The 26,202-nt window shown below is 37.6% G+C and overlaps 1 protein-coding gene and 1 long non-coding RNA gene across 3 annotated transcripts in view; one reads left to right on the forward strand and one right to left on the reverse strand.

Moving 5' to 3' along the window:
- The window catches only part of LOC148852441 (Tmem18), a 29,644-nt gene extending 9,355 nt beyond the window's left edge, over positions 1 to 20,289 (forward strand). Inside the window, exons 2-5 of one of the 2 annotated variants that reach the window (XM_088944676.1) lie at positions 9,350 to 9,455; positions 19,683 to 19,831; positions 19,919 to 20,052; positions 20,208 to 20,289. In XM_088944676.1, the coding sequence (XP_088800802.1) occupies positions 9,350 to 9,455; positions 19,683 to 19,831; positions 19,919 to 20,014 (351 nt within the window). In that variant the 3' untranslated portion in view covers positions 20,015 to 20,052; positions 20,208 to 20,289. Of the gene's footprint in view, positions 1 to 9,349; positions 9,456 to 19,682; positions 19,832 to 19,918 lie in introns of both variants that reach the window. The other variant, XM_088944675.1, reaches the window with a different exon arrangement.
- A 3,363-nt stretch (positions 20,290 to 23,652) lies between these two features.
- Positions 23,653 to 24,336, reverse strand: LOC148852442 (uncharacterized). The gene is made up of 2 exons (XR_016099237.1): positions 24,200 to 24,336; positions 23,653 to 24,117 (listed from the first exon to the last, which is right to left on the reverse strand). It is a non-coding gene; the product is annotated as an uncharacterized LOC148852442 (long non-coding RNA).
- Positions 24,337 to 26,202: the final 1,866 nt, after the last annotated feature.

Raw genomic sequence — 26,202 nt, forward strand, 5'->3', positions numbered from 1 at the left:
TATTTGTTCTTTTAGGAAAAGATTTAAAAAAAAAATCGATGATTTTAATGGAACATTGAAAAATTTCTAATAATATTCTAAACTGATAAGCTTTAAATATATATTCTATCAATGAAATTTAAAACATCGTTGAAATATCGGAGATATTAGTAAAAAATATTGCTGCAAAACGTTGTATTGTCACTTAGCAAAATGGGGAAATTTCACCAAATCTTTTCTATATTGCGAACTGTGGGTATAACCTCATTTCATTCCAACTTCCTTCAATTCACTAGGGTGGAGGTTCACTTGGGGTAAGGCTAAACTTTGGACTGATTTGTGGTGAGGAGATCTACCTCTTAAAGATAAATACTCCTCTTTTGTTATCAAAAAAATTCTTTTCCTAGAATGTTTTTCTTTGTGCACTCAATGGATAACTTGGAATTTGAACTTAAGAAGATGTCTTGGAGGGTGAGATATTGGCAAACTCTCTTATTGAGTCCTTGGGGGGGTTCTTGTTTAATGAGTCTAAAAGGGATTGCAAAATTAGGAACGTTTCTAGTTTGGAATCTTTTTCTTGTGCTTTCTTCTCAAAAACATTTTCCCTTGATTTTTCTTTGAACCATGACTTCTCGATTGAGGCAGTTTGAGGTGGCCTTATACCACTGAAAATTAAGGATTTTTTTTGGGAGGTGGTACGTGAGAAAATTAACATGTGAATCCTTCAAAGGAATAGGTCAAATTGGTGTGTTTCTCCTAACATGTGTTCTTTGCAGAGGAAGTGGTGAGATTGTCTCACATTTAAAAATATTTTGTCCCTTTTTCTTTGTTTTTTGGGAATTTTTCTTCTTTCTTTTTGGCTGCAGGTGGAACCTTGCATCTAATTTGAGGAGCCTGTTTAAGATGTCATTTTTCTTTCCATCTAGGATGAGGGGAAAAGCATTATGGAGGTGTTCAGGAACAGTTATACTGTGGACTGCATGGAAAGAATGGAATCGGAGGATTAATGGAAATAATTTTGGCTAGGGTGGTGCATTGGGTAAAAACTTTACCCATTTTTGCTTATGCTTCCTTTGATGATCACACTAGGAGTTGGCAATCGTTGCTAATTTTTCCACTACAAGACTACAAGAGCTAAAATTTACACCCTATGGATGCCACTAGCCATACCCTATGTCAAAATAAACTTTTTTTTTCGATAAATGATGATGATTTTATTAAATCACGAACAAGTTTGACATTGAAAGCTCATACAACAACCCTCAGAGAGGTGCGAGTTGCAACCTCCCCCAACAGAGTACAAGGAAACTAAAAAACAACGAGAATCAAAATTGAGCCCAGAAAATGTCTTCCCTGTTTGGCCCTTGCTTGGCTAACACATCTTCCAAAGCATTTCCTGATCTCCCCACCCACTGTGTAGAAGTAGACATATTTCTTATCAGCCATTTGAACTTATTAACTTCATTTTACCAAGCAGCATTCTGGGGGTTGTTCAGCTAGTCCACCACTACCTTAGAATCCCCTGCAATCATCAATTGCTCTACTCCCTTCTGGTTTGCAAAAAGAACCCCTTGTACATCGGCTAGTAATTCTGCCCTAACAGAATCTCCATGTCTTAGAGGACCTGAGTACAGAAGGATTACCTCTCCATGCTGATTTCTCAGAACCCCCCCAGGGTCCTGGATTGCCCAGGATGCTCCCATCAAAGTTCAGCTTCAAAGATCCTGCAGACGGGGGAAGCCACCCCTAAGCTTAGTGGAGGAGCAACTTGCTACTATTATCCAGTTTCTCCAAAGATCAATAAAGAAGAAGTGCTGAAAGAGCTCAATGGTTTTTAACTAGTGTATTGCCCTGTTCAAAACACAACCCTTCAAATTTAGGCTGCTCCTCTCCTATTCTTGGAAGATTCTAGCGTTTCTTTCCTCTCCACATAATTCTCCCTCTTTTTTTGGGCCAAGAGAAGGTAGAGTGGTAAAAAATTGTGCATAAATCAGCTGCTAGGTTTCAACTACACCAAACAACTCTGCCAAGAATGGATAAGAAATCAGTAAGTGATAGCAATCCTCCCTATGAGTTCTATAGAGAACACATTAGTTGGGAAAAATACACGAGAGGTCTTCTCTTTTGTAGGTTATCTAGTGTTTAATTTCCCGAGGTACACTTCCCAGCAAAAAGCCATGACCTTTGGGGAAATTGGTCTACACCAAACTTCCTTAGAGGGGAACAACTGATGACCAGAAGGAAGGCAAAAAGACTTAAAAGAAGAGGCACCAGTGAAGGTCCCTTTGGGAATCTTACATTTTGGATGAGTCTTTAGATGACATAAATGGAAAAATATTGACACTTCACTCAGGGCTGATTGGATCACAAAGATTCAACTAGGGCAGGAGTGATGGTGGTTTTATAGGGCCCAAGACTAGCCAGAAACTTGAACTAGAGGAATATTATAGTGGAGGGGGGGTTCTAAGGTAGTGGTGGGATGCATGAGATATAATGCTCCAGGGACATTCAAATACTAAGGGAAGTTAATACATTGGAAGAACAACTCAATATTACTTGCCAATGGGTCTGAAGATCTGCAAACAGCATTGCTGATTCCTAAGCCATGTAAGAGGTGAATAAAAGGGTCTTATTTTGGGGAGAGATCTCAGGAGGAGCTTGATGTAGCAAGGGTAGACAGTGTATGCTGGTCTACAGAATACATACTAGTGTAAAAAGGTATACTTGTACATTGTGTGTGTGTGTGTTTTTTTTTTTTTGCTAACTTGTACATTCTATTTAAAAATTAATAAAATCTCTGATTATTACTGATCAAACAAAAAAAAGGAAACAAGTCAGTTTTTGGGACTTTAACAAACTACAAAGTAGTTTAGATTAAAGATTAGCAACTAAATAAAAAGCTCTTCAATAAATAAGAAAGGAGAGAAGAAGAAGAAGAGAAAGAACTTATGCATTAGGATACAAAAGACAACTATGTCCTTCACTAGAGAGAAAAATCATCTATTTTCAACCAACCCACCTTGTATTTATAACTTATGCATTAGGATACAAAAGACAACTATGTCCCTCATTAAGTATGGGACACACAACTTAAACACAGATAAAATAGACAACTCACTTCTAATTATATGACAATATGATCAAACTACCCCTTATTCTGCCAACTCTAACACTCCCCTTCAAGCTGGTGAGTATATATCATCTAATCCCAGTTTGTTACACATGTAATCCACTCTCCCACGACTCAGCCCTTTAGTAAACAGATCTGCCCACTGATTTCCTAAACTTACATGTGCTGTACTTATCACTCCACTGATAATCTTTTCTCTTACAAAGTGACATTCAACTTCAATATTCTTTGTTCTCTCATGAAAGACTGGATTGGAAGAGATGTGGACTGCGGCTTGGTTATCACAGTATAGGTTTGTCAATTGAGAACCCCATCTCTTGCTAAAGAATTTTCAGCCACAGTAGTTCACATATAGTATGTGCCATGGCCATGTATTTTGCTTTAGCATTGCTTCTTGCTACTATAGTTTGTTTGTTACACTTCTAAGTCATCAGATTTCCCCCAAGGAAGGTACAATACCTTGTAGTGGGTCTTCTGTCAGAAATAGATCCAGCCCAATCAGCATTTGTATACCCCACTATCTCAAGAGTTCCTCTATTCTTGTATAACAATCCACAGCTTGGAGCTCCCTTCAAGTATCTAACAATCCTCAGAACTACATCCCAATGTGGAATCCGAGGATGCTACATAAACTAACTCACCACACTCACTACAAATGATATGTTTGGCCAAGTAATAGTCAGGTAATTTAACTTACCCACCAACCTTTTGTACCTCCTAAGATCTTCAAACTCTTCACCTGCATTAGTACTCAGCTTGACACCTGGTTCCATAGGTGTTTCAACTATTTTGGCACCTAGTAACCCTATCTCTTCAAGCAAATCGAGGACATGCTTTCTTTGACACAAATTAATACCATGTCTTGATCTTGTAACATCTATTCCTAAAAAATATTTTAGCTTATCCAGGTCTTTTGTTTGGAAGTGTTCATGCAGAAAAGTTTTCAACCTGTCAATTCCACTGGTATCCCTACTAGTGATAACAATGTCATCTACATACACCACTAACAAAATTTTTCCAGCCTTTACTTCATGGTTGAACACATAATGGTGGACTTCGCACTGTTTCATGCCAAAGTCCCTTACCACTTTACTAAATCTACTAAACCACATGCATGGAGATTGTTTCAACCTATAGATCACCTTCTTAAGTCTGCAAACCTTACCATCCTCCTCCTGAGCAATAAATCCTAGTGGTTGCTCCATACATACTTATTCAAGGAGATCACCATGTGAGAAGGCATTTTCAATGTCGAGCTGAAAGAGAGGCCAAACACACATTGCTGCTAAAGAGATCAACACCCAAATTGAACAATCTTAGCCATGGGAGAAAAAGTTTCTGTGTAGTTAACACCATACAACTAAGGGTATCCTTTTTCCACCAACTGAGCCTTCAACCTTTAAACATTTCCATGTAGGAGATACTTCATTGTATACACCCACTTACATTCGACAACATGCTTACTAGGAGGGATAGTGGTAAGCTCCCATGTGTGATTGTGTGCCAGTGCAAACAATTCATCTTCCAAGAAAGATGCATTTTGTAGCACGTGCATGATGCATCTAACTTATCCAATCCAAGCCCTAGATTATGAACCAAACAAACACAACAAAAAACTCTAGGAGTAAGAGAAAACAAAGATAGTAGTAAACAAAACTAAAAAGGCTGACTGACTTGCAATGATAGACATGGGCATCCGATTGATGAGAAAACATGATGTAAGAACAACATCACTCCAAAATTGCTTGGGAACATTCATATCATGCATAATGGATTGAGTAGTTTCAAGTAAGTGTCGGTTCTTCAGTTCAACCATGCCATTTTGTTGTGGGGTATAAGAATAAGAAGTTTGGTGAATCACCCTTTGTTGTTCTAAATATTGTTGAAATGGTGTTGAGTTGTATTTCTTTTGCATTATCCGAACGAAGAATTTTAATATGAACACCAAATTGAGTACGAATTTCAACATGAAATTTTTAACAATTCACTTGTCTTTCATAAGATAAAGCCATGTCATTCTTGAATAATTATCAACAAAAATTTAATTTCAACGTTCATGTTTTCTCTATTGTAGTTTGTGTATTTGCTGTTTGGAGAGGCTGCTCCTCGTGCCTCTAAGGGGATCTTCTTGTATCTATTCATTATTTTAATGGAATTGATGTTATTTATCAAAAAAAAAATTATCAACAAAAATTACAAAGTACTTGTAGCATTGTACGGCACTACTTTATTTAAACCCCAAACATCTGAATGAACTAATGAAAAAAGACTCAAAACATGACCATCAACTCTACGACTAAAAGAGACTCTATGGTGTTTTCCAAATTGACATGACCCACAATCCAAAGAAGAAAGATGACTTAATGATGAAACAAGTAACTTCAGGGCATTGAGAGATGGATGACCAAGTCTATAGTTCCACTAGAGAGGAGAAGACTGAAGTGTTACTTTCGAACCACCACCATCAAGGCAATATAATCCACCCATTTCATGCCCTCCACCAATCTTCATCCCCATCTTGAGATCCTGAAACACACAAGAAGAGGGGTAATAGGTTATAGAACAATTTAAAGATTTAGTCAACCTACTAACAAATATGAGGTTAAAAGGAAATTTGGGTACATATAAGATAGAGGATAAAGATAAAGATGTGAGGTCAACATCACCAACACCATAAATGGGAGAAATAGAACCATTAGCAAGTGTCACTATTTGAGACGTGGAAGATTGGGAAAGAGAGGAAAACACACCTGAAGTCCCAGTCATATGATTAAAGGCTCCGGAGTCAATAATCTAATGTGAAGGTTTAGATGCCAAGCAAGCCATACCTGAATGAGCAAAAGTGGCTGTATTCTACTGAGAGGATGTCTGAAGAAATTTCCCATATTCATCACGTGGGACACCATTTCCTTCCTAGAAGCACCTGTAGATGTGGAGGGTGTCTGATCAACCTGTTGGTTTTCATTAATTGTGCCACCACTTGTAGTCACTGCATGATTGGCCCAAGTATTGGGTGGACCATGTAATTCATAACAGAAATCCTTCTAATCCACAATATGTACACCTCTTAGGACCATTACACTATCCTCTACCTTGATCTCCCCTTGAATCTCGACCTCCACCTCGGCCACCAGTATGGTTGAACATAGGACCACTTTGGTTCCCTAGAAATCCACATCCACCTCCACCACCTCTATTTCCATGATCTCCCCCTCTTGCCACCACAAAATCAGACCTGCCCGAGAGAGTGGAATGCTCCGAAGGTTCAATAGTAATCTTCCGGAGTCGGGCAAATACATCCTAAGAGAGGGAAGACCAGACCCGCCTAGTATTTGTGCCTTAACAGGTTCATATTCAGATTTCAATCTCACCAAAAAACTTGTCAAAGGGTGATTCTCATTAAGTTCATTACCAAGGTTTCTCATATTAACATAATACTCCTCTAGGCTCTGATTTCCTTGCTTCAATTAAAGTACTCTTGATACAGTTTGTATACTCTAGTGGTGTTATCTTGGCCAGAATAAAATTTCTTAGCATGGTCCCATATCTCCTTGGCTGTATCCAAGAACATAAAGTTCACCATGCTATTCCACAACCATGTCATAATTTGTACATCCTCCTGTTTACACTCACTAAACCCCTGAGAGTCAGACAAGGGTTTCTCCTCCTTCACGTGTTTCACCCCCTTCTTGGCTCTCAGAAACACTTCCACCGACTTAGCCCATGGCACATTTCTCACCATTTAATTTGATGGAGGCTATTTATACATTTAGGTAATCAGGGGAAATCATTACACTAGTTTTATTATCACTGCCCTCTCCTATTGTGGCCATTATATAAAAAAAAAATTAATCACAAAGAGATCACCCTTCACTATTCAGCACTCACAACACCACACACCACACCACAATTAAGCAACTGTTTCTGAAGCACTCACTGTCATAGGGTTCAGCACTAAAAACCCTACTGCTGTTACACACATTCAGATATAAATAAGAAACAAACACAGTCCCTACACATACCTATCAATCAGCACTGCCACATAGTCTAAACCCAGTCCAAAAGAGAGAGAAAGAGAAAATGCAATGCGATCAGCTCACCATAGATTTCTGTTAACACCTGTCCACGAACCAGCCCTCTTCAAGTTGTCGAGTAGAGGGTTTCTAGTACACCATCAAGATGAACACCACCACAAGAACTGAAGGCATAGCTACCTCCTAGAAGCAAAAACGGTCACTCCTTTTTGGCCCCTTATCGATCCTCCAACTGATTGATGAGAACTTTCAGAAAAACTCAAATCTGATATGGCGATCCAAGGAGAAAAGAAAGGAAGGAAGCAAACTGATTTCTGGACTGATTTCTAGTGCTCTGATACCACATTTGTGGATCGATTGACACTTCAGTACTAGTTCAGAAATAAGGAGAGAAGAAGAAGAGAAAGAAGAGAGGAGACACAGAAAGGGTTTGTCCAGAGACAAAAATCATCCTTTCTCAGCTGACCCACCTTGTATTTATAACTTATGCATTAGGATGCAAAAGACAACTGTGTCCCTCATTGAGTATGAGACACAACTTAAACACAGATAAAATAGACAACTCACTTCTAATTATATGACCAAATGACCAAACTACCCCTTATTCTTCTGACTATAATAGCATAACAAGGGTAGACAGTGTATGCTGGTCTACAGAATACGTGCTAAAGTGTACAATGTATGCTTGTACATTGTGTTTTTTTGGGGTAACTTTTACATTCTATTTAAAAATTAATAAAATCTCTGATGATGGCATTCTTAGAAATTGGCAGCTGCTGGTGAGTTCATCCTTGGCAAGAAGTTCTTCTATTTCTTCATGGTCTCCTCTGGCTTTAATATCATCAAACTGAATTTTGATGGTTGTAGTTTGGGGAACCTTGGATTGGATTTTAGGTGGAGTTTTCAGGAGTTTTGGTGGCAAATATTAGCTTTCTGCTTTGCATGCATGGCTATGGTGGTTTAGCTTGAGCTAAACTTATGGTAGTTTTAGTAGGGTTTACAGAGATTAGTGGTAGAAGGGGATTTCCATCCTGGTTCATTGGGCATTAATGGGGTCTTAGAGGTCATTCATGTAATATTCTGATGAACTTTTCATGCACTGTGGGAGAGGGGAGGGAACATCACTTAGAGCTGAGATGTTTGTGCTCCTACAAGGTCTAAAGCTGGCTTTCTTATCTTATTGGAGTAGTGTTGTGGTTAAAGGTGATTGCCAATTTGGTCTCGTGGTTTGGAAGGATGTTGGGCTTTAAGAATCTTAAATTAGAAAAGGCAAGGTGTTGGCTGGCTGCTTGAATTTTGGATACCCAAATAAGCTAACACCTTGGTTGATTGTCTTACAAGGGAAGGAACCACATGAATTACTTTGGGGAGTTCCTGGGCTGGGGGCACCGTTACAGGGCTGATTTTGTTTTGTTTCTGTTTCGCATTTATGCACTTTTGTTCTCTGTCAGTAGTTATGATGCATTATACTTTTGTATTGTTGTATGTTGTAAAACACTAGGGGAAATCCATCAAAAGAATATCTTTTTGATCAGTGTTAATAATAAAAAAATATAAAAAAATCTATATGGATTAAGAGCTCTTTTTATTATCATTCTTCTATTTGAATTTCTTTGGTTCTTTTTATTTGAGTTTATTTTTGGAAATATTATTTTATGTGATATATTGTGGAATAATGTTCCTTTGAAGGGTGATTCTCCATGAAATTGGCTATTTATCATTGATTATTCCAATATGTTTTCTTTAAAATATTAAACCTTCTCAAATTGTACTCCTATTAAATAATCTTGAGCTTTTCTATCATACATGCTTTTCTTATTTGAAATTGCCATTGATCTTGGATTTCTAATAAGGGTAATCATTAATTCATGGCTCAATCTAAGCCACGAATTTAATAACCTATTATAAATACAAGCTTATAGGCCCAAAGTGCCTGGCCTGAGCCTGGGATGCAGGCTGGCCCGGCCCTTGATCACCCCTTGCAATGCATATCAATCATCATTGAAAGGGAAGAAAAAGGTATGTGTCTGAGTGGTGGTGGTGATGGTGGTTGAGGTTCCTTTTGCATATATGTATCTGTATCGAATAATGCCTATAAACTATTGGAGTCTGGATACAAATGAATAAAATATTGAAGATCTATCTTTGATCTCTTAAGCCTTAGTTGTGGTCTTATTTTATGTTCTCTTGTTTCTTGTTTCTGCAGGAACCTTGGTTGATATGCTTGATATCTTTTCATATATTTTTGCTGCTAATAACTTTTGTCACAAGGAAAAATGTCAACTTCCAGATGTGTCTGTTCCTTATGGCATGTAAGTTTTTTATTTTTTTTTCATTTTTAATTTTTACTCCTTTGCCTGATTTTAGTATCATGATTTGACAGTTTGACAATAAAGTTTCCAGGAACTACAGATTTAACAGTCTGCTCCTTGTGGCCTACATGTATTGCAAGCAAAAGCCTTAAATTTCTTCAATACCTGAAGCATGGTTATTTTGAATTTTAGAATTCGAAATACATAGTATTATCTTTTACTTTTTTATGGTAAATTAAATTCATTAAAATAAAAGAAGTACAAGAGAAGGTGATAAGAAATCACCCAAGATGAAAAAGAACAAAGCAACATCAATGACAATCTACCCATTAAAATCTCTCAACGTGTTGTGAATATCAGATGGATTTCTATAGGACTAAATAGTATACATAATGCCTCAATCCTTAGTTATCACCGTAGTCTTTTATGTTCTATGTAGTTTTGTCATTGGTTCAACCTCCTACCAAAGTATTTAGTGAAGGCTTCTTTGCATATGCGCAATAGCTAATGCATTAAAGCTACATTTGGTTGCACATAAAAGGAAGAAGAAAATTTCTTTTAAGGAAATGAACCATTTTTGTATTTGCCTGGTATTTTTCCATAGCTTGGGAAACTGAATTTCATTTGTTTTACTTCTTGGTGTTTGGCTTTAACTTGGTATAATAAACTTGACATATTTTTATACATTATTTCATAAAAATTGCTCAATAAACCATAATATTTTAATAATAAAATACATGTAAAAATAGTAAATGAAGTCTGAACATTGTCTAATCAATATTGTGTAGAATAACAAATATAGGCACTGAATTTTTGTCAGTAGAAGAGGAACTACTTATCGTTAGGAGGGAGGGTAGCTCTGATAAGGGCAGCCTTAGCAAACCTGTTAGTCTACTTCCTTTCCACCTTTAGGATCTTAGCTAGGACAGCCAGACAGTTATAGAAATTTATGAGGGACTTTCTTTGGGAGGGGATGAAAAAAGGGACCACCTAGTAAATGGGAACAAGTTAGCAAAACAAAGGAAAAGGGGGGGGGGGAGGCTAGGAATGAGGAACCTAATTTATAGGAATACATCTTTGTTAGGGAAGTGGCTTTTGAGGTTTCCTTCGGAAAGAGGCAGAAATACATCTTTGATATGCCTTATCCTTTTGCTACTAATGTTCTAGATATTCTTATTACTAAGAAAAGGGTGTTAGATCTTGCACTATTAACCATCCTATCTTCCATATTGTTACCTATGGTATGGTCATGTTTCACCTTCATTTTGTGCCCCTTTCTTATCTCTATTGACAGCATTTCTATTCCTAAGAGTGTGGAGTGTGGTAGAAGCTTTATCCAACTTGAATGGATAGATGCAATGTAGGAAGAAATTAATGCCTTACACAATAATGGCACTCGGGAGTTCATAGATCTTCTTAAAGGAAAAGAACCAGTAGGGTGTAAGTGGGTGTTCATGGTAAAGCATAGGGATAATGGTACGGTTGAGAGATACAAATCCATATTGGTAGCAAAAGGGTTCACACATGTGTAGTAGACTATGCGAATACTTTTGCCCCTGTATCCAAGATGAAATCTATTAGAGGAGTCCTTCCACTTGCAGCTAATTTTGACTAGAATCTTCACGAATTGTACATCAATAATGCCTTCTTGAATGGTGATTTAGAGGAGGATGTGTACATGACTTGGCCACCTGGCTTTTGTGCTAAAGGTAGTGAGTAGAAGGTGTGCAAGTTGAAGAAACCCTTATATGTGTTGAAACAGTCACCTTGGGCATTTGGTTGTACAACAGATGGGGCTTAAACAATTGTAGTCAGACCGTACATTGTTTGTAAAGAAAGGTGATGGAAAAATTGCAGCCCTAATAGTGTATGTTGATACATAGTGGTTACAGGTGATTGGAAAACTGAATTACAAAAGTTGAAGGAGTTTTTAGCTACTTCGTTTGAAGTGAAAGATCTAGGTCCCTTGTGCTATTTCCTTGGGATTGAAGTTTCCCACTCACAAAAAGGAATCTTTATTTCTCGGAGTAATGTGTCCTAGATCTATTAGAGGGCACAAGCAAGTTAGGAGTGAAGCCAACTGATTCACTCATTAACCCTAATCATAAGTTGGGTGACAGTCAGGGGGAGGCTATAAAAGATGTGAAGCAATTCCAGAGACTCATAGGAAGACTTGTATATGTATCCATGATCAGACCTGACATTGCTTATGTTATCAGTGTCCTTAGTTAGTTTATGCATAACCTCAGAACCACTCATTGAGGCTGTTGAGAGGATTCTTGAATATCTCAACAACTTTCTAGGGGCTGGTTTGTTATGACAGAAGCATGGGCATTTGAAAGTTGAAGTGTATACAGATGCTAATTAGGCAGGGGCAGTAGATGATAGAAAATTTACTACTGGATATTGTACCTTTTTGGGAGGAAACTTAGGCCCTGTTTGGCATTAATTCTGAGGATTTTTATTTTCAAAATCCTTTAAAAAAGGATGGATTCTGAGAATTTTCATCTAGAGAATCATCAGATGTGTTTGACACAGTCATCTGATTCCTATTTCTCAAAAAAATAATTGTGTTTGGCAGCAAACAATTTCTTCGAATCAATTTTCTAGATGACTAATACACAAAACCATGGCAATTCCAATAAATAAGTTCAAATGAAGCTACATTGTACTCTACTATGTTCAAATGATGGGACTCAAGTTATAACAAAATCAAGTAAAACCTTTTATAACATTTGATCCTAGCTACAATTTGGAAACCGGGTTTGAACTACTGGGCTGTTGAAAACAATTTGGAAATCAGGTTTGAACTACTGGGCTGTTGAAAACAATTTGGAAACCAGGTTTGAACTCCTCTTTCTTCAACATCCAATTTCCAAAAAAAATATTTCCAGAAAATGAAAATTGTAGCCGCTTTGTGCTATAAAGGATTCTAGAAGTTAATTGAACATCCAATCCACCCTTGTCTATTTCAAAAAATCAGATACAAACATTTTGCTTTCACCATAAATGGGTCTCTTCTCAATATATTCTAGTCTGATGTAAAAGAGTAGTGTTTAAATGCTAAAAACAACTTAACATTCGTGAATAACATTACACACTACACAGTAGATTTTGACCAATTTAAAAACACCTGGAATGAAATGATTTAATTTGATTTTCAATTGCTTTAGCAAGAACAACTTCAGATAAGATGGAGCCACTTCCATTTTCAAATCATAGAAATGAGCTAATTTCAGGACTTCAAGAAACCGATACACGTTCATTTTTTTTCCTTGAGAACCATAAATGAATTTACTAAAGGTGATGATATTGCGCTCTTACTAGAAACCAAAATGAAATCATCTAACAATGCTAGCTTTCCAAGAGTGCAAGCCCACCTAAGAGATTCCTAGACCCCATCCCTGGCATACCCTCCCAAATCACAAAAGGTAAAGCTGAAGAAGATAAACATGCTAAGACAAAACAAAAGGAATGAAAAATAATTCTGGATCTCTCACCTTTCTCTCAGATTCATCATTCTTCATTACACTTCTCACAGGGAAGTGATGTTTCATATTGAAGTTCAACCTTCTCAACCATTTTATGTAAAATGTTTTATTCTACCTTCAATTCAACCTTCTTGTCTTTGTTGTTGTTAAAACAAACACCTGATTTTCAAAATGATGAATTTAGACCAGTAATTTCTTAATATAATAAGCCATTACCAAATGCTGGACCTGGCTATATAGGACCTTGGGAGGAGTGAACTGGATGCATACCTAATCTCAGTCACGGTTGGCAGCTCCTTCTGAACATGAGTTCTCAGCTCTTGGTATTCTAGAACAGAAAAAACTTGTCGAGCAAAATAACATAATCCAATAGATCTTTCTATTCTTAGCAGATAACATACTTCAGCACAGCCTATTGAGAAATTGTGCACAAGGGTCTATGATTTTTAAGAAACTGAAAGCAAATAAAGTTAATAAAGAGATATCATGAACAATGAACAGCCATGCCTAGTTATAGATTTCATGTTTGAACACCTTCTTTCTTTTCCGCCAAAAAAGGGAAAAAATAATGCCTTCAATCTTCTTTACTCACAAACGCAGAAAAGGATACAAGAAAGCCAAAAGAAAAACTTAACCAAATTCATTTTCAAACAAAACCCATAACTATACTGTGTTTCTCAGCCATAAAAGCATGGATGAGAACAATTTTAATGACAAGAATAGAAAGAAAAACTTACCCAAATTCCTTCTTGAACAAAACCTAGAACTATACACTGTTTCTTAGCCCTAGAAGCATGGATTTCTTTATGAGAACAATATTAAGCACAGATTTCTCGATGAGAACAATATTAATGACAGGAACAGAAATGCAAGAGCATAGAGGGGACTGTTGAGCGAAGATGAGAGAAGAGAGAACAAGGGCTTTAGGGCTTTTCCCGTTCCATGTTATGTTTTGTGGAGAAATGACCAAAAAGCCCATGTTTTCACGTGTATGAGGATCACACATATTTGTAATTGCATTGAGGACGTAGTGAGAATTGAGCAGATGAAAATTTCTCATCTTGAGAAATTCCATCCTAAAGTGGATGGATTCTCCAGAGAAAGCAAATCCAAACACGACTCTACTCTAAAGAATCACAAGAATTGCTAGAAGCGATTCTCCGGAGTGATGCCAAATGGGGCCTTAGTCACCTGGAGAAGTAAAAAGTAGAGTGTGGTGGCTAGGTCTAGTGCAGAAGTAGAGTACAGAGCTATGTCCCACAATGCTGCTGAGATTATGTGGATAAAGAACTTGTTAGGTGAATTGGGTTTTATAGTTAACGGTTCCATGTCACTCTATTGTGACAACAAGGATACCATCAGTATTGCAGCCAACCCAGTTCTCCATGGCAGGACAAAACGCATTGAGGTGGACAAGCATTTTACTAGAGAGAAACTTGTAAGTGGAGAAGTGTGCACTCCCTATGTTAGCCCAGAAGAACAACTTGTAGATATCTTGACAAAGGGCCTTCATCGCTTGCAGCACAATGACTTGTATGACAAGTTGGGCATGATTGACATCTATGTCCCAACGTGGGGGGGGGGATGTTAGAAATACTAATATTTTATGGAATATGTGCTACAGTGGCACTAGTGTCATTTTACATTCTTTTATTATGTAACCCTATATATACTAATAGAGCTGGTGCTGCCAGTTGATTTTTGACCTCCAACACTTCCCTTCTCTTCTATCATCTCTCTTCACTATTTTTTATTTTTTTTTTCTTCACTGATAACAAGTGTCATTATTACATTTGTTGCAGAAGGATCTATATAAACTGAACAGAACCTTGCAGTCCAGGCACTTCATTTCTGGACTGTCATTTCTAGTTTCTGCAATTGTTGTATGTTCAATTTTGCAACTTCTGTAGTCCTACTGTGCTTGCTTGTGGGTGACATTTCTCTCTCAGTTTCTACACTAGAAGCTGTTCGGGTTTCACATTTAAGATCTACTGTAACTCTATTCCTCCTTCTAGACTATCACTGGTTTGCTGTAGGACCTGAAATCATACTAATTTCAAGCTTGGAGATTGCAGCCATTACAAGTGCAGGTTCTGTTAATACAGAATGCTGCATCAGGTTTGGTCAGAGCCTGTGCTTCTGCCAAATTACCTCTTCATCAATGAACTGGAGAGGCAGAGGTCGAGACAATCAGGGCTTACCAGACTGAGTTGGAATGTTGGAAGATCAACTAGGACTTTTGAGTCAGTAGATGAATCAAATAGCTGAACGTTTGGATCTTCATTATGAAGAAGAAGATGAAAATTCTAGTGAGAGTGAGTCTAGCTATGTTCCATCTCTTCCTAGCGGAAATTGTCACACCATGGGTTTCAAGGTTCAGCTTGAAATTCCAAAATGCCATGGTAGCCTATGAGGAGATGATTTCATGGATTGGTTGGATGCCGTGGAGAAGATATTTGATTACCAAGAAGTTCCTGAAGAGAAGAAGGTAAAACTTGTGGCCATGAAGTTAAAAGGTGGTGCTTCAGATTGGAGGGAGCAGACCAAAGATACAAGAGAAAGATGGGGAAAATCCAAGGTGAGGACTTGGGAAAAGATAAAGGAGCCATTCTTCTTGTTGATTATGTGCAATCCTTGTTCAAGTGCCTTCAAAGGTTATGACAGGGTGATCGATCTGTTGAAGAGTATGCTGAAGATTTTAGGCAATTAGTTGCTTGTAATAATCTGACTGAAACAGATGATCAACTAATTGCGAGGTTCATGGAGGGGTTAAAACCAGCCATTGCTGATGCCGTTGGAGTATATCCAATCTACACTTTGGGAGAGGCCTGTAGACAAGCTAACCTTATTGAAGCCAGATTAAGAAAAAGTGTAGCAGGTGCTGGTCCATCTTTTAAATGATTTGAAGGTGTTGGTTCATCTTCAAACAGAACAGGAAGTGCCAAGAACTATACCCTGAAGCTAAAGCAACAATCAAGAAGAGCCCAACAAATCATGGCAATTCTGTCCATGGAGATGGGGCACCAAGGACCTTAAAACGCAAGGAATTGAGGTGCTTCAAATGTAATGAATGGGGCCATATTTTATCTGATTGTAGAAAGAAGAATCTAAATATGTATGGCCATGAAGAAGATTATAATTATGGAGATGGGCAAGAAACTCTTATCTTGCAGAAGGCTCTCTTTGCTCCAAGGGCTGCACTGGCTGAGGACTGGCTTCACAACAATATTTTCTACTCCACCTGCACCATTAATGAGAAGGTGTGTGGAGTAGTTATCAATGGTGGCAGCTGTGAGAATGTAGTCTCAAAAGATGTTGAGAACAGGCTTCAACTGAAGATGGAGAAGCATCCTCATCCTTACAGTCTGGGTTAAAAAGGGGCCATGAGGTAACTGTTTCTCCCAAATGTTTTGTTTCATTTATTATGGGCAAGAACTACAAAGACAGTGTGTGGTGTGATGTGGTTCATAGCATGGATGCTTGCCACTTGTTATTAGGCTGGCCATGGCAATTTGATTGCAGGGTCCTACATGATGGCTATCAAAACACATACACTTTTCACAAAGATGACCAGACCATGTCTCTACCATTTATCTCATTTTTTTTTTGAAGAAGAATATAAGGAGTTGTTTCTTGATGAACTACCACCAGGATTGTCTCCTATGAGGGATGTGCAGCATCGTTTTGATTTGGTGCAGGCTCTAGACTCCTAAATAAGGCTGCATATCGTATTAGCCCTAAAGAATATGAGGAGCTACAATGACAAGTACCATTATGGAATAAATGGTAGACTTTGTACTTGATTGGGACAGAAAATTCATCAGCCACTTCTGGAGGACATTATGGAAGCGCTTGGGAACTGAGTTGTGCTTCAATAGTGCCTTTCATCCTCAAACTCATGGGCAAACTGAAGTTGTTAATAGAAGCTTGGATAATATTCTTTGTTGTATAGTGAAGGATGGGCCTACACAATGGGACTTAGCACTTTCTCATGCAGAGTTTGACTACAACAGATCTGGAAATTGTATCACCACCATGTCTCCATTTGAGGTGGTCTATGGAGCAAATCCCAACAATGTTCTAGACTTGATTCCTGTTCTAAGTCTAAGCAAACCAGCTGAAGAAGTTGTTGAGCTTACTGCCATCATAAAGAAGATACATGAGCAATTCCGTAAACAAATCGAGAAGAGCATTGCATGGTACAAAAGAGCAGCAGATTTGAAGAAAAAGAAGTTAATTTTTTATGAGGAAGATCTTGTTTGAGTTTATCTTTGCGAGGGTAGAATCAAGATGGGCAAGTTGGAGCGACAAAAGGTTGGCCCATGCAAGATTCTAAAGAGGATAAATGATAATATATACAAGGTGGAGCTACCAAACACCTTCTGCCGTGTTCAATGTTGCTGATTTGACTCCCATACTTACAAGATGATGCCAATGCAGACTTGAGATCGAGTCTCTCTCAACCCGGAGAAAATGATGGAGATCAAGATAGGCCAAGCGGACAGAATTTAGAACAGGAAGTGTCAGCTTATGCAATTCAAGTTCTGGACCCTTCTACAACCTGGATTCTGGGCCGGCCTTGTGGGCCTTGAGCTACTTAGTGATTTGGATCTGTAAGTGGTTGGGTCCAGTTGATGAATCACTTCTGGAGTCAAAGATATCATTAGTATCATATTTATATTTAGCAGTTGAGAATGCATCTAGTAGTCCTATGTCTTGTAAGTTGTGACTGCATTAAATAGTCAATGCCTTGTTAGTTGTGTTAGTCAAAGAGTCCTTTGGAAATCATAAAATGTTGGGATATGTGGGAGTATTTATAATGTTGGCGAGTTCCTATGTAAGTATCATTATTATGGTTGTTGTAGAAGTATATAAACTGACTGGAACCTTGCAGTCCAGGCACTTCATTTTTGGACCGTCATTTCTAGTTTCTGCAATCATTGTGTGTTCAACTTTGCAACTCCTGTAGCCCTACTGTGCTTGCTTGTGGGTGACCTTTCTCTCGCAGTTTCTACACTATAAGCCGTTCAGGTTTCACATTGAAGACCTACTGTAACTCGATTCCCCCTTCTAGACCATTGCTGGTTCACTGAAGGACCCGAAATCATACTAATTTCAAGCTTGGAGATTGCAGCCGTATCAATTTCAGGTTCTGTCCATACAGAGCACTGCATCACTCTCTCAGGGTTCTTGGGGTAGGAGCCTGCTGAATTGGGCTTACAGCTCCAACAAAGAATGGTGGAGGAAGAGGTGGTCCACTGTTTCCTGCTCTGCCCCACAAAACCTTGGCCACTTCACTCTTTATTAATGTAAGAACAAGGATGATGCGGTTAGTTGGATGCTATCCGGTGTATATGGACCAAATGAAAACAATCATAAGGCAACCTTTTGGGTAGAGTTAGAGGGAATCTCATACAGATGGGATGTGCCATGGTGCAACAATGGAGATTTCAATATTGTTTGATATCCAATTCATTTACAAAATGAAGGGAGGACCTTAGCTAACAACAAACAGGCTGAAGTTTGGAAATGCTAAGATCAGTGAGTGGAAAAACTATAAATGATAGGATTAGGATTGCCGTCATCTGTAGGAACCTAGGAGTAACTCTAATAGGTGATAAAATGGGAGTGGACTAAGATGGTTTAGTCTGTGCATAGAACATCATCAACAGCTCCAGTTAGAAGAAGTGATTTGTTACAATTGGAAGTGGCTAGAAGAGCTATGGATAGACCAAAAAGGACATGGGTATTAGTAAGAAATTATTTAAGCACTAATAATTTTAACAGTGGATATGGCCTTAAATAGAACAGATTGGCAAAACAGGATTCATGTAGCCAACCCCATATAGTTGGGATAAGGCATAGATGATGATGATGATGAACTCATAACTTTATTGATTTATGGAAAAGAATGTAAATGTACAAATAATATATCAATCACCCCAATGAGACCTGGTGTTCTCTTTTACCAACCCAAATACACCCTTCCACAGCCTCTTTTTTGGCTAAAGCATCCACCAAATTGTTCCCTCCCTTGGTGTCTACTGAATTAGCTCCTAATTCCTCTACCGTCTTGTGTCTCTTACATATTTCTATGTTTATTTTCTCTTTTGAAAGGTAATGAGGAGATAGATTTGTTATTTATAAGCAGGCCATAGTTATTTTTGAATCTCCTTCCACCATGGTATTTTTGAGGATTAATGAGCATTTTATTAAGAAAGAGTGCATCTTACACATAAGTGGGACCTTTAACACCTTTCCTGTGGTTTAATATTTGGTACGTCCAGCCACAGCTAAAATTTCTTGCTTGTCCCTTGTGTAATCTCAAACTGCATTATTTTCTGTATACCAAACTCTAGTTCACAATTAACCTTCAATATTTTATTAATGAAGATCACATATTACATGTAAGTGCAACTTTTGGAAAATGGTCTTTTCCATGGTTAAGAATATCTGGTACCTTCAGCTGCAATTGAAATTTCTTGGTTGTTCTTTGTATAATCTCAAATTGTATTGTTCTGTATACCTAGTCTAGCTCCAGTTTTCAAGTTGCAAGTAAACATTTACTATGCAGTCTAGTGAAAAATTTGGTGACTGTTTATTTAACCTTGAAATGTATTATTGTTTGTGGTTTTGCATACATGACACATGAATGTGCATGTCTGTTGTACATGCAACTTGTCTTGAGTAGTCATGACATGCCAGTATCCAGTTCTGACTTTCCTGGTATTTACAGTGGGTGGTGTATATCTTGCTGAGAAGATCAATAGTCTCTTGGGTCAGAACTGGAAAAGCTTTGCAACCCAGAATTATTTTGATCCGCATGGACTTTTCCTCTCCGTTCTCTGGTCTGGGCCTCTTCTCATAATTGCAATCATAATCTTGGTCAGTGATCTCAACTACCTGTTATCTGTTATTTTCTCTTTTATCTAGATGGATGCGGGCTCAATATTTTCATATATTCCATTGCAGATGAGCACCCTTTTTTCACTATGCCATCTGATCGTTAGGTGGAAAAAGGCTGAGCTCAGACACCGAGCAAGGCTCTCTCAGAGCAAGCAGGATTGATTTCCTCTGCAGTGCTATGTGTCTTTTGTCAAACATGGGTACCAATTTGTTTGGATTTAAAGCGTTTTGTAGTGTTTCTGGGGTTATGTTTCTCCAAGGTCCACTGATTTTTGGGGCCCTTTTGTTGACAGTTTAGGTTCTATACTTATATGTTCAGCCTTTTAGCGCTTAAGATTTTGGTTTTGCTGTTCAGGAATTCATGGCTTCTTGTGGTTTATGTACTCGAACGGAATACACTGGCTTTATGGTTTAATGTTCAAAGGTATTGCAGTTAAGCAGTTGGGGTTCTGTATTGTCACCTTTTGTTTGTTCACCTCCTTAACACGGTTCCTAGTTACTTGGCTTCAATACAGTCCTAGTCTTCTGTGAAATCCTCCTGATGTAACCTGAGACCTTGCACTTCATTACCGCTTTACTGATGCTTTTCGATGAAGCTGGTTCCTTGGTGTTTGTGTTCCTTATGAGACAAGTGATGGCATTTTGTTTTCTCTGTTGAGGATAACAGAGAGTAAAGGAGAACCAGGGAGGGTTTTCAATTTCTTTAGCGAATTTTGTGACTCCCTTTTCATCAATCATTCAGTAGTTGAATTCAATTGGAACAGAATTATTCAAGGTTCTCAGTTTTGGGGTTTTCTTTATTTTGTTCTCTTTCTTTTTCCTTTGTGAAATGGGTATGGCTACTTATCTTAAAAAAATGGGTATAGCTCCTAACCTGAAGTGATGATCCTAGCCATTTCCTTGTGACAAATTTATTGCTTTTCTTTCTTCACTTTCTTGGTTGATTGAGAATAGTTTTTTAAGATGATGGTATGATCGCTGGGTATGGTCCATGGGCTATGTAAACGGCAGGTATATGGCTGGTCTATCCACTTGGATGAGAGATCTAATTTCTGGACCTGCTTAGTAGTTAGTTTCCCAGTATGAGAACCCCTCTCATTGGTTGGGCTATAGACCTATAGCTTGGGAAGCTAGTTTCTACATAACTATTAGATCACCGAATTGGGATTTCTGTGTGGGAAAAAATGGTTCCGGGTTTACTCTTGGTCGAATAGGTTTAACCAGGATATGGTAATTGCTGCATAGTGACTCGGCTTTAGAATCATGGAAGAAAATTGTACTTAATTGATCAGATTTATATAGGGCAGCTTTCGAATGGTGTCGATTTATCTAAATTTGAATTCAAATTTGATCCAGTTAAGGGTGATCTGAATTCGATCATTTTAATTGAATATGGATACACCCTATATGATGATCCCATTTGGGTTAAATCTTATATGCTTGTATACTTAAAATTTATATTGTTAGTTTGAATATTGTGTTTTTACAAAAAGGGTCATTGGTTAAAGACTTAAAAGTTTCATAATTTTTTTTTTCAATGTATTTTGTTCATGATACATCAAAACCAGTTTTGATTTATTTATTAATAATAAATAGTATTTTGATCATTTTTAGTTTAATTTATGAATGTTGTTCAATATCCAATTAATCCGAATTCAGTTTGACTCTGATATAAATCAAAGGCAAAACCTATAGTGCATGAACTGCACTGTGAAGCAAAAACTTAAAATAGTGATAAAGCAACATACCACAGTTTAATTTTGGAAAAATTTATGATACGGGAAAGATATGATATGGAAAGAGTTTTATCAATCAAAATTCACTCATGAATTTTGATAAATAACACCTGACTCGCTATCAGGTTTATGATTACAGTTTATTGGTCAGTTGTTTTTTGGATATTATATCTTTTTCATATCATAGTCGAACCCTTGAATTTTTAATGCTGTGAAATTCTTCAACGGTAAGTACACCTTATAAAATGTGAAGGTATATATGAAACGGCTAAGTACACCTTTTAAATGTGTTTGTTTAAAATTTTGATTCGTGTAGCAAATATTTAAAATGCTTGGATTCTAACTCCACGCGACAATATTTGATTCTAATCTAAATGCAAATGAATCAAATTATATATATATTCAATTTGATGTAATCCATTTGTAACTTTAGGGTTACGCCATTCTGCCCATTGTTAAGACATTAACAATGTAACATTTATTGTGCCCAACCAGAAGGGGTAGAAAAAGATACTAACCAACCCATTAGTCACCCATCTACCAAGATAAGAATGCTTCTAACCTAATGTAAACAAGATTTAAAATATTGACATGATATAATACGTATCATATAACAGCTATAGCTCCATGACCGTTAACATAGGCCAAAAAATGTTGACTCTTTTTAACTTTTGACAATTTCTATATGCTGTACCAATAATCCATAGAAAATCATAAATGATTTTTTGTTTGTTTTAAATGATTTTAATTGCAAAAAAGAACTATAAATGAATCTATCAATGATGCTTTAAACTCATTGATATAACAATAATTTATGTCAAATAATTTTTAATTTTTAAAAAATTGAAAAAAAAATCAGTTATTTTTTATATTCTAAATGACTTTCCTAGTAAGGAAGAACTATATAAGAAGGATCGTTTGGGTTTGATCCACGCCATGATGCAAAGAACATTTGTTTGAGGCATAACTTAGTTCAGTCCACACTATAAGTGGATTGAATTGGGCCATATTTCAATTTATCATCCATTCTTACGTAGACCAATCCACGCCATAACAGATGCAATCGTTCACACTGTTAACACCAAAGTTATCTATAAATTAAGGTGATTTATTCAAAATTTCCCTGATAACCATTCACACTGTCAACATTAAAGTGTAGAATGCCTTGACAAAGTGTGATGTCGTTTCCATAGTGTGATTTCATGCTACAGTGAGGCCCAATGGATTGAAAAGATCCATGTTTATTGAGCCACAGTACCAAACAGTCCCTTAGTGTCTTCTAATGAACTTTTTGTAGATTAGAAGAGGCAAAATTGTCTGATTAATTATTAGTAAAGTTATTGTATGCCAATATAAACCATCAATGTCTACATTTTTTTATATGTTTATAGTGAAGGTTATTTCAACATTGGATTTGTTATTGATGTATTTGTAAAATTTGTAAGAATTTCCTCAATGTATTCAGGTATATCCATATATTTCCACTGTATCCATGTATATCTAAAACGTATCGTGATACATATCTATATACAAGCTTACTATATGATATGCGATTCCAATATTTTGAACTTTAAATTGATGCTCTCCTATTTTCTCCACCTATGTTTCCATGTATACTTTTGCACAAAAGCTCAAGAAAGATGTATTATGGTGATCATAAGATTGGAAGGAGTTCAAATCTGCGTCCCACGGCTGGACGCTCCACAAATGCCCCCACTCAATCGGAAGGTGCCAAGTGTCCTTCCACACGATTCCCCATTAACGCGTGTAGAGCTAACATGACGGACGTTAGCTCATCCCGTTAGCTCCAAATTCCCGCTACTCTCAAGTCTGAACTCTTGACCTGCCCTCGTCTCTTGACCCTTGCACTCCTCCATCCGAACTAAAGTCGAGAACTCCGACAAATACACCGGAGGTACTCCCCGTTCCTCTTATCTCATCCCTCTCTAACATCCTTTACATGTTTTGCCGAGTTATTTTTTATCTTATTTTTACTTTTTTCAATACGAAACACAGAAGGGAAGGGAGATCACCGGCGACCACCTGGCCATTATACAGGTTCAGTTTTTCCCTATTCATTCTCATCTATTTTTTCATTGCATCAAAACTTGGATTTTCTAATAAAAATAGAAAAAGTGAATTCTATGTAAAAATACCTACATTCAAAATTAAGAATATCCATATTCGATGAATGCCTCAAATTTTGTGCAGAAGAAGAAGATCACCCATATTCAAGTAACGCGCCAAAATATTGATTTCTAGTGATTCAATACTCCGACTTATGTAGATCAATTGACGCTCACCTGCATCGGCGATGGAACCAGAGCCTGGCGAGAGAACTCTCACTAGGGAACACCAAATCATTCTCCTCCGAAGCAAGTGCTTCCCCAAGGATTACAGCATGCGAATACGAGATCTTCCGGACGCTGGATAGTAGAACCGCTAAGGATTAAACATACCGGAGATAGTTCGACGTCTTTAGTTTCTTGGCCCCGTCCGGCATGGCCATCGAAAACAAAAGGTTTCTCCCTGGAGTAGAAGAAGAAAAAGAGCGATTGATGAATAGAAAGTTGGAGGAGAGAAGTAGAGACTACTGGCAAACGGGGAATACCTCCGGTGTGTCGGCCGGAACAGTCTTCGTCGCTGGAGTTCTTGCCGTTAGCTCGGATGTAGAAGTGTAGGGATGGGTCAAAGTTAGATAGAGGAGGCCAGGTCGAGAGTTGAGAGTAGCGGGAATTTGGAGCTAACAGCCGTCCCGTTAGCTCCACGCACGCTGAGGGAGGAAATCGTGCGAGAGGACACTTGACGCCTTTCGATAGTGTGGGGCGTTGGTGGGAAGCCCAATTGTGGGGCACAGATTTGAACTCGATTGGAAGTATTTAAGGGATGTACCACCATTGATTTGAACCATTCAATTGATCTTATGATTCCAGTTTGGTTCCTAATGCTTCTATTCCAAAGTAATGGGAGGTGGGCCCTTGGTTCATTTGGTTATATCTATTTTATTAATTAGATATTAGCAGTGGGGCCTTTGGTTCATTTCGCATTACTATTTGTTACATTTAAAAGACAACGATTTTTTTAATAAGAAACTTGCAATTATAAATAATCAAGTCTTGAAACTCATATAAAGATTTAAAAGAGATTATCATGTGCTTATTTCTTAAATATTGCTTCAACAAAGCATCTTATATAAAAGAAATCGGTTCCCTTTTAACCCAAACCTAGTCCCTGGCCAAAAATCGTTGAATCAGTCATTGACTCATTGACCCAGGTGGTCGAATTGTTAACTTTCGACCCATTCAACAGTTTTTGGCCTTTTTTTTTTTAATTTTTGTTGTCAGAACGAGCCATCCGTTCAAATTGGACGATTGAACTGTCAACCTGGAAGCCGATGGCCAGAATAGTTCCGTTTTTGGGTTGTTTTTTCTAGATGTCAATAATTAGACGAAATAACTTTGTAGTCATAGTCATGGGAAGGGTGGACATTGCAAGGGATTCCAAAACCTTAAAAGATAAATCCAAAGTGACCATAAACACATAAAAAAATTGGTGATAAATCCACCAAAATGGATAAACCAAGGAAAAAAATTAAAAAATCGAGTTCAAAGTTTTGCTTTGAGATAGAGCTAAACATACATGCAATCAAAGAAAGAGACAAAGGGGATTGTCTTGTTAGAAAAAAAAAAAAACATTGCACAAGAAAACCCAAGGAAAAAATAAAAGGGAAGAAATAAAGTGGTGGTAAATCCTAGATCGTTTTGGAGGATCTTGAAAAAGACCAAATACAAAAAAAAAAATGAAAGAAAAAAAGAACATTCCGTACACACTCGAATAAAACCCACAATAAAAGAAACCTTTGAATAGTGAAAATCCAAAAGCATAAAAAACCATGGATTTTGAACAACTGTTGACCTGGACAGACAGACATTTTGGCCCAGGAACCGTCCAGGCAACCAGCAACGTTTTACCCCAATCCCGGTCCCTGGCAAAAAACCGTTAAATTGGTCAACGACCCATTGACCCGAATCGTTGACCCATTGACCCATCCAATGGTTTTTGGCAATTTTTTATTTTTTCTAATTGGGAATCGTCTAGGCAATTGGTTCCATTTTATCCCAATCCTGGTCCCTGGCCAAAAATCGTTGAATCAGTCAATGGCCCATTGACTCGAAAGTTGAAACGTCGGCCCGTTGACCCACTCAATGGTTTTGGCCGTTTATTTATTTATTTTTATTTTTTTTGTTAGAACGGGCCATCCGTTCTAACCAGATGGTCGAACCTTCAACTCGAAAATCGGTGGCCAGAACGGTTCTATTTTCGAGTCGTATGAGTCACACGCTTGAATGAGGTAACACGTATGATACTACTTAATGGACCTTACACACTCAATTTTTTGCTTATAATTTTTGTTGTTAGAACGGACCATCCATTTGAACCGAACGGTTGTACCACCATTTTTCTAATTTTTAATTGGGAAACCACCATTTTTTTTATTTTTTTAATTGGGAACCATCCAAGCAACCGGTTCCGTTTTACCCCAACCTCGGTCCCTGGCCAAAAGCCGTTGAACTGGTCAACGATCCATTGACTTGAGCAGTCAAACTGTCAACC

This window comes from Nelumbo lutea, chromosome 5 (genome assembly GCF_056320005.1).
Source record: "Nelumbo lutea isolate HS-2025 chromosome 5, American lotus-T2T, whole genome shotgun sequence".
NCBI lineage: Eukaryota > Viridiplantae > Streptophyta > Magnoliopsida > Proteales > Nelumbonaceae > Nelumbo > Nelumbo lutea.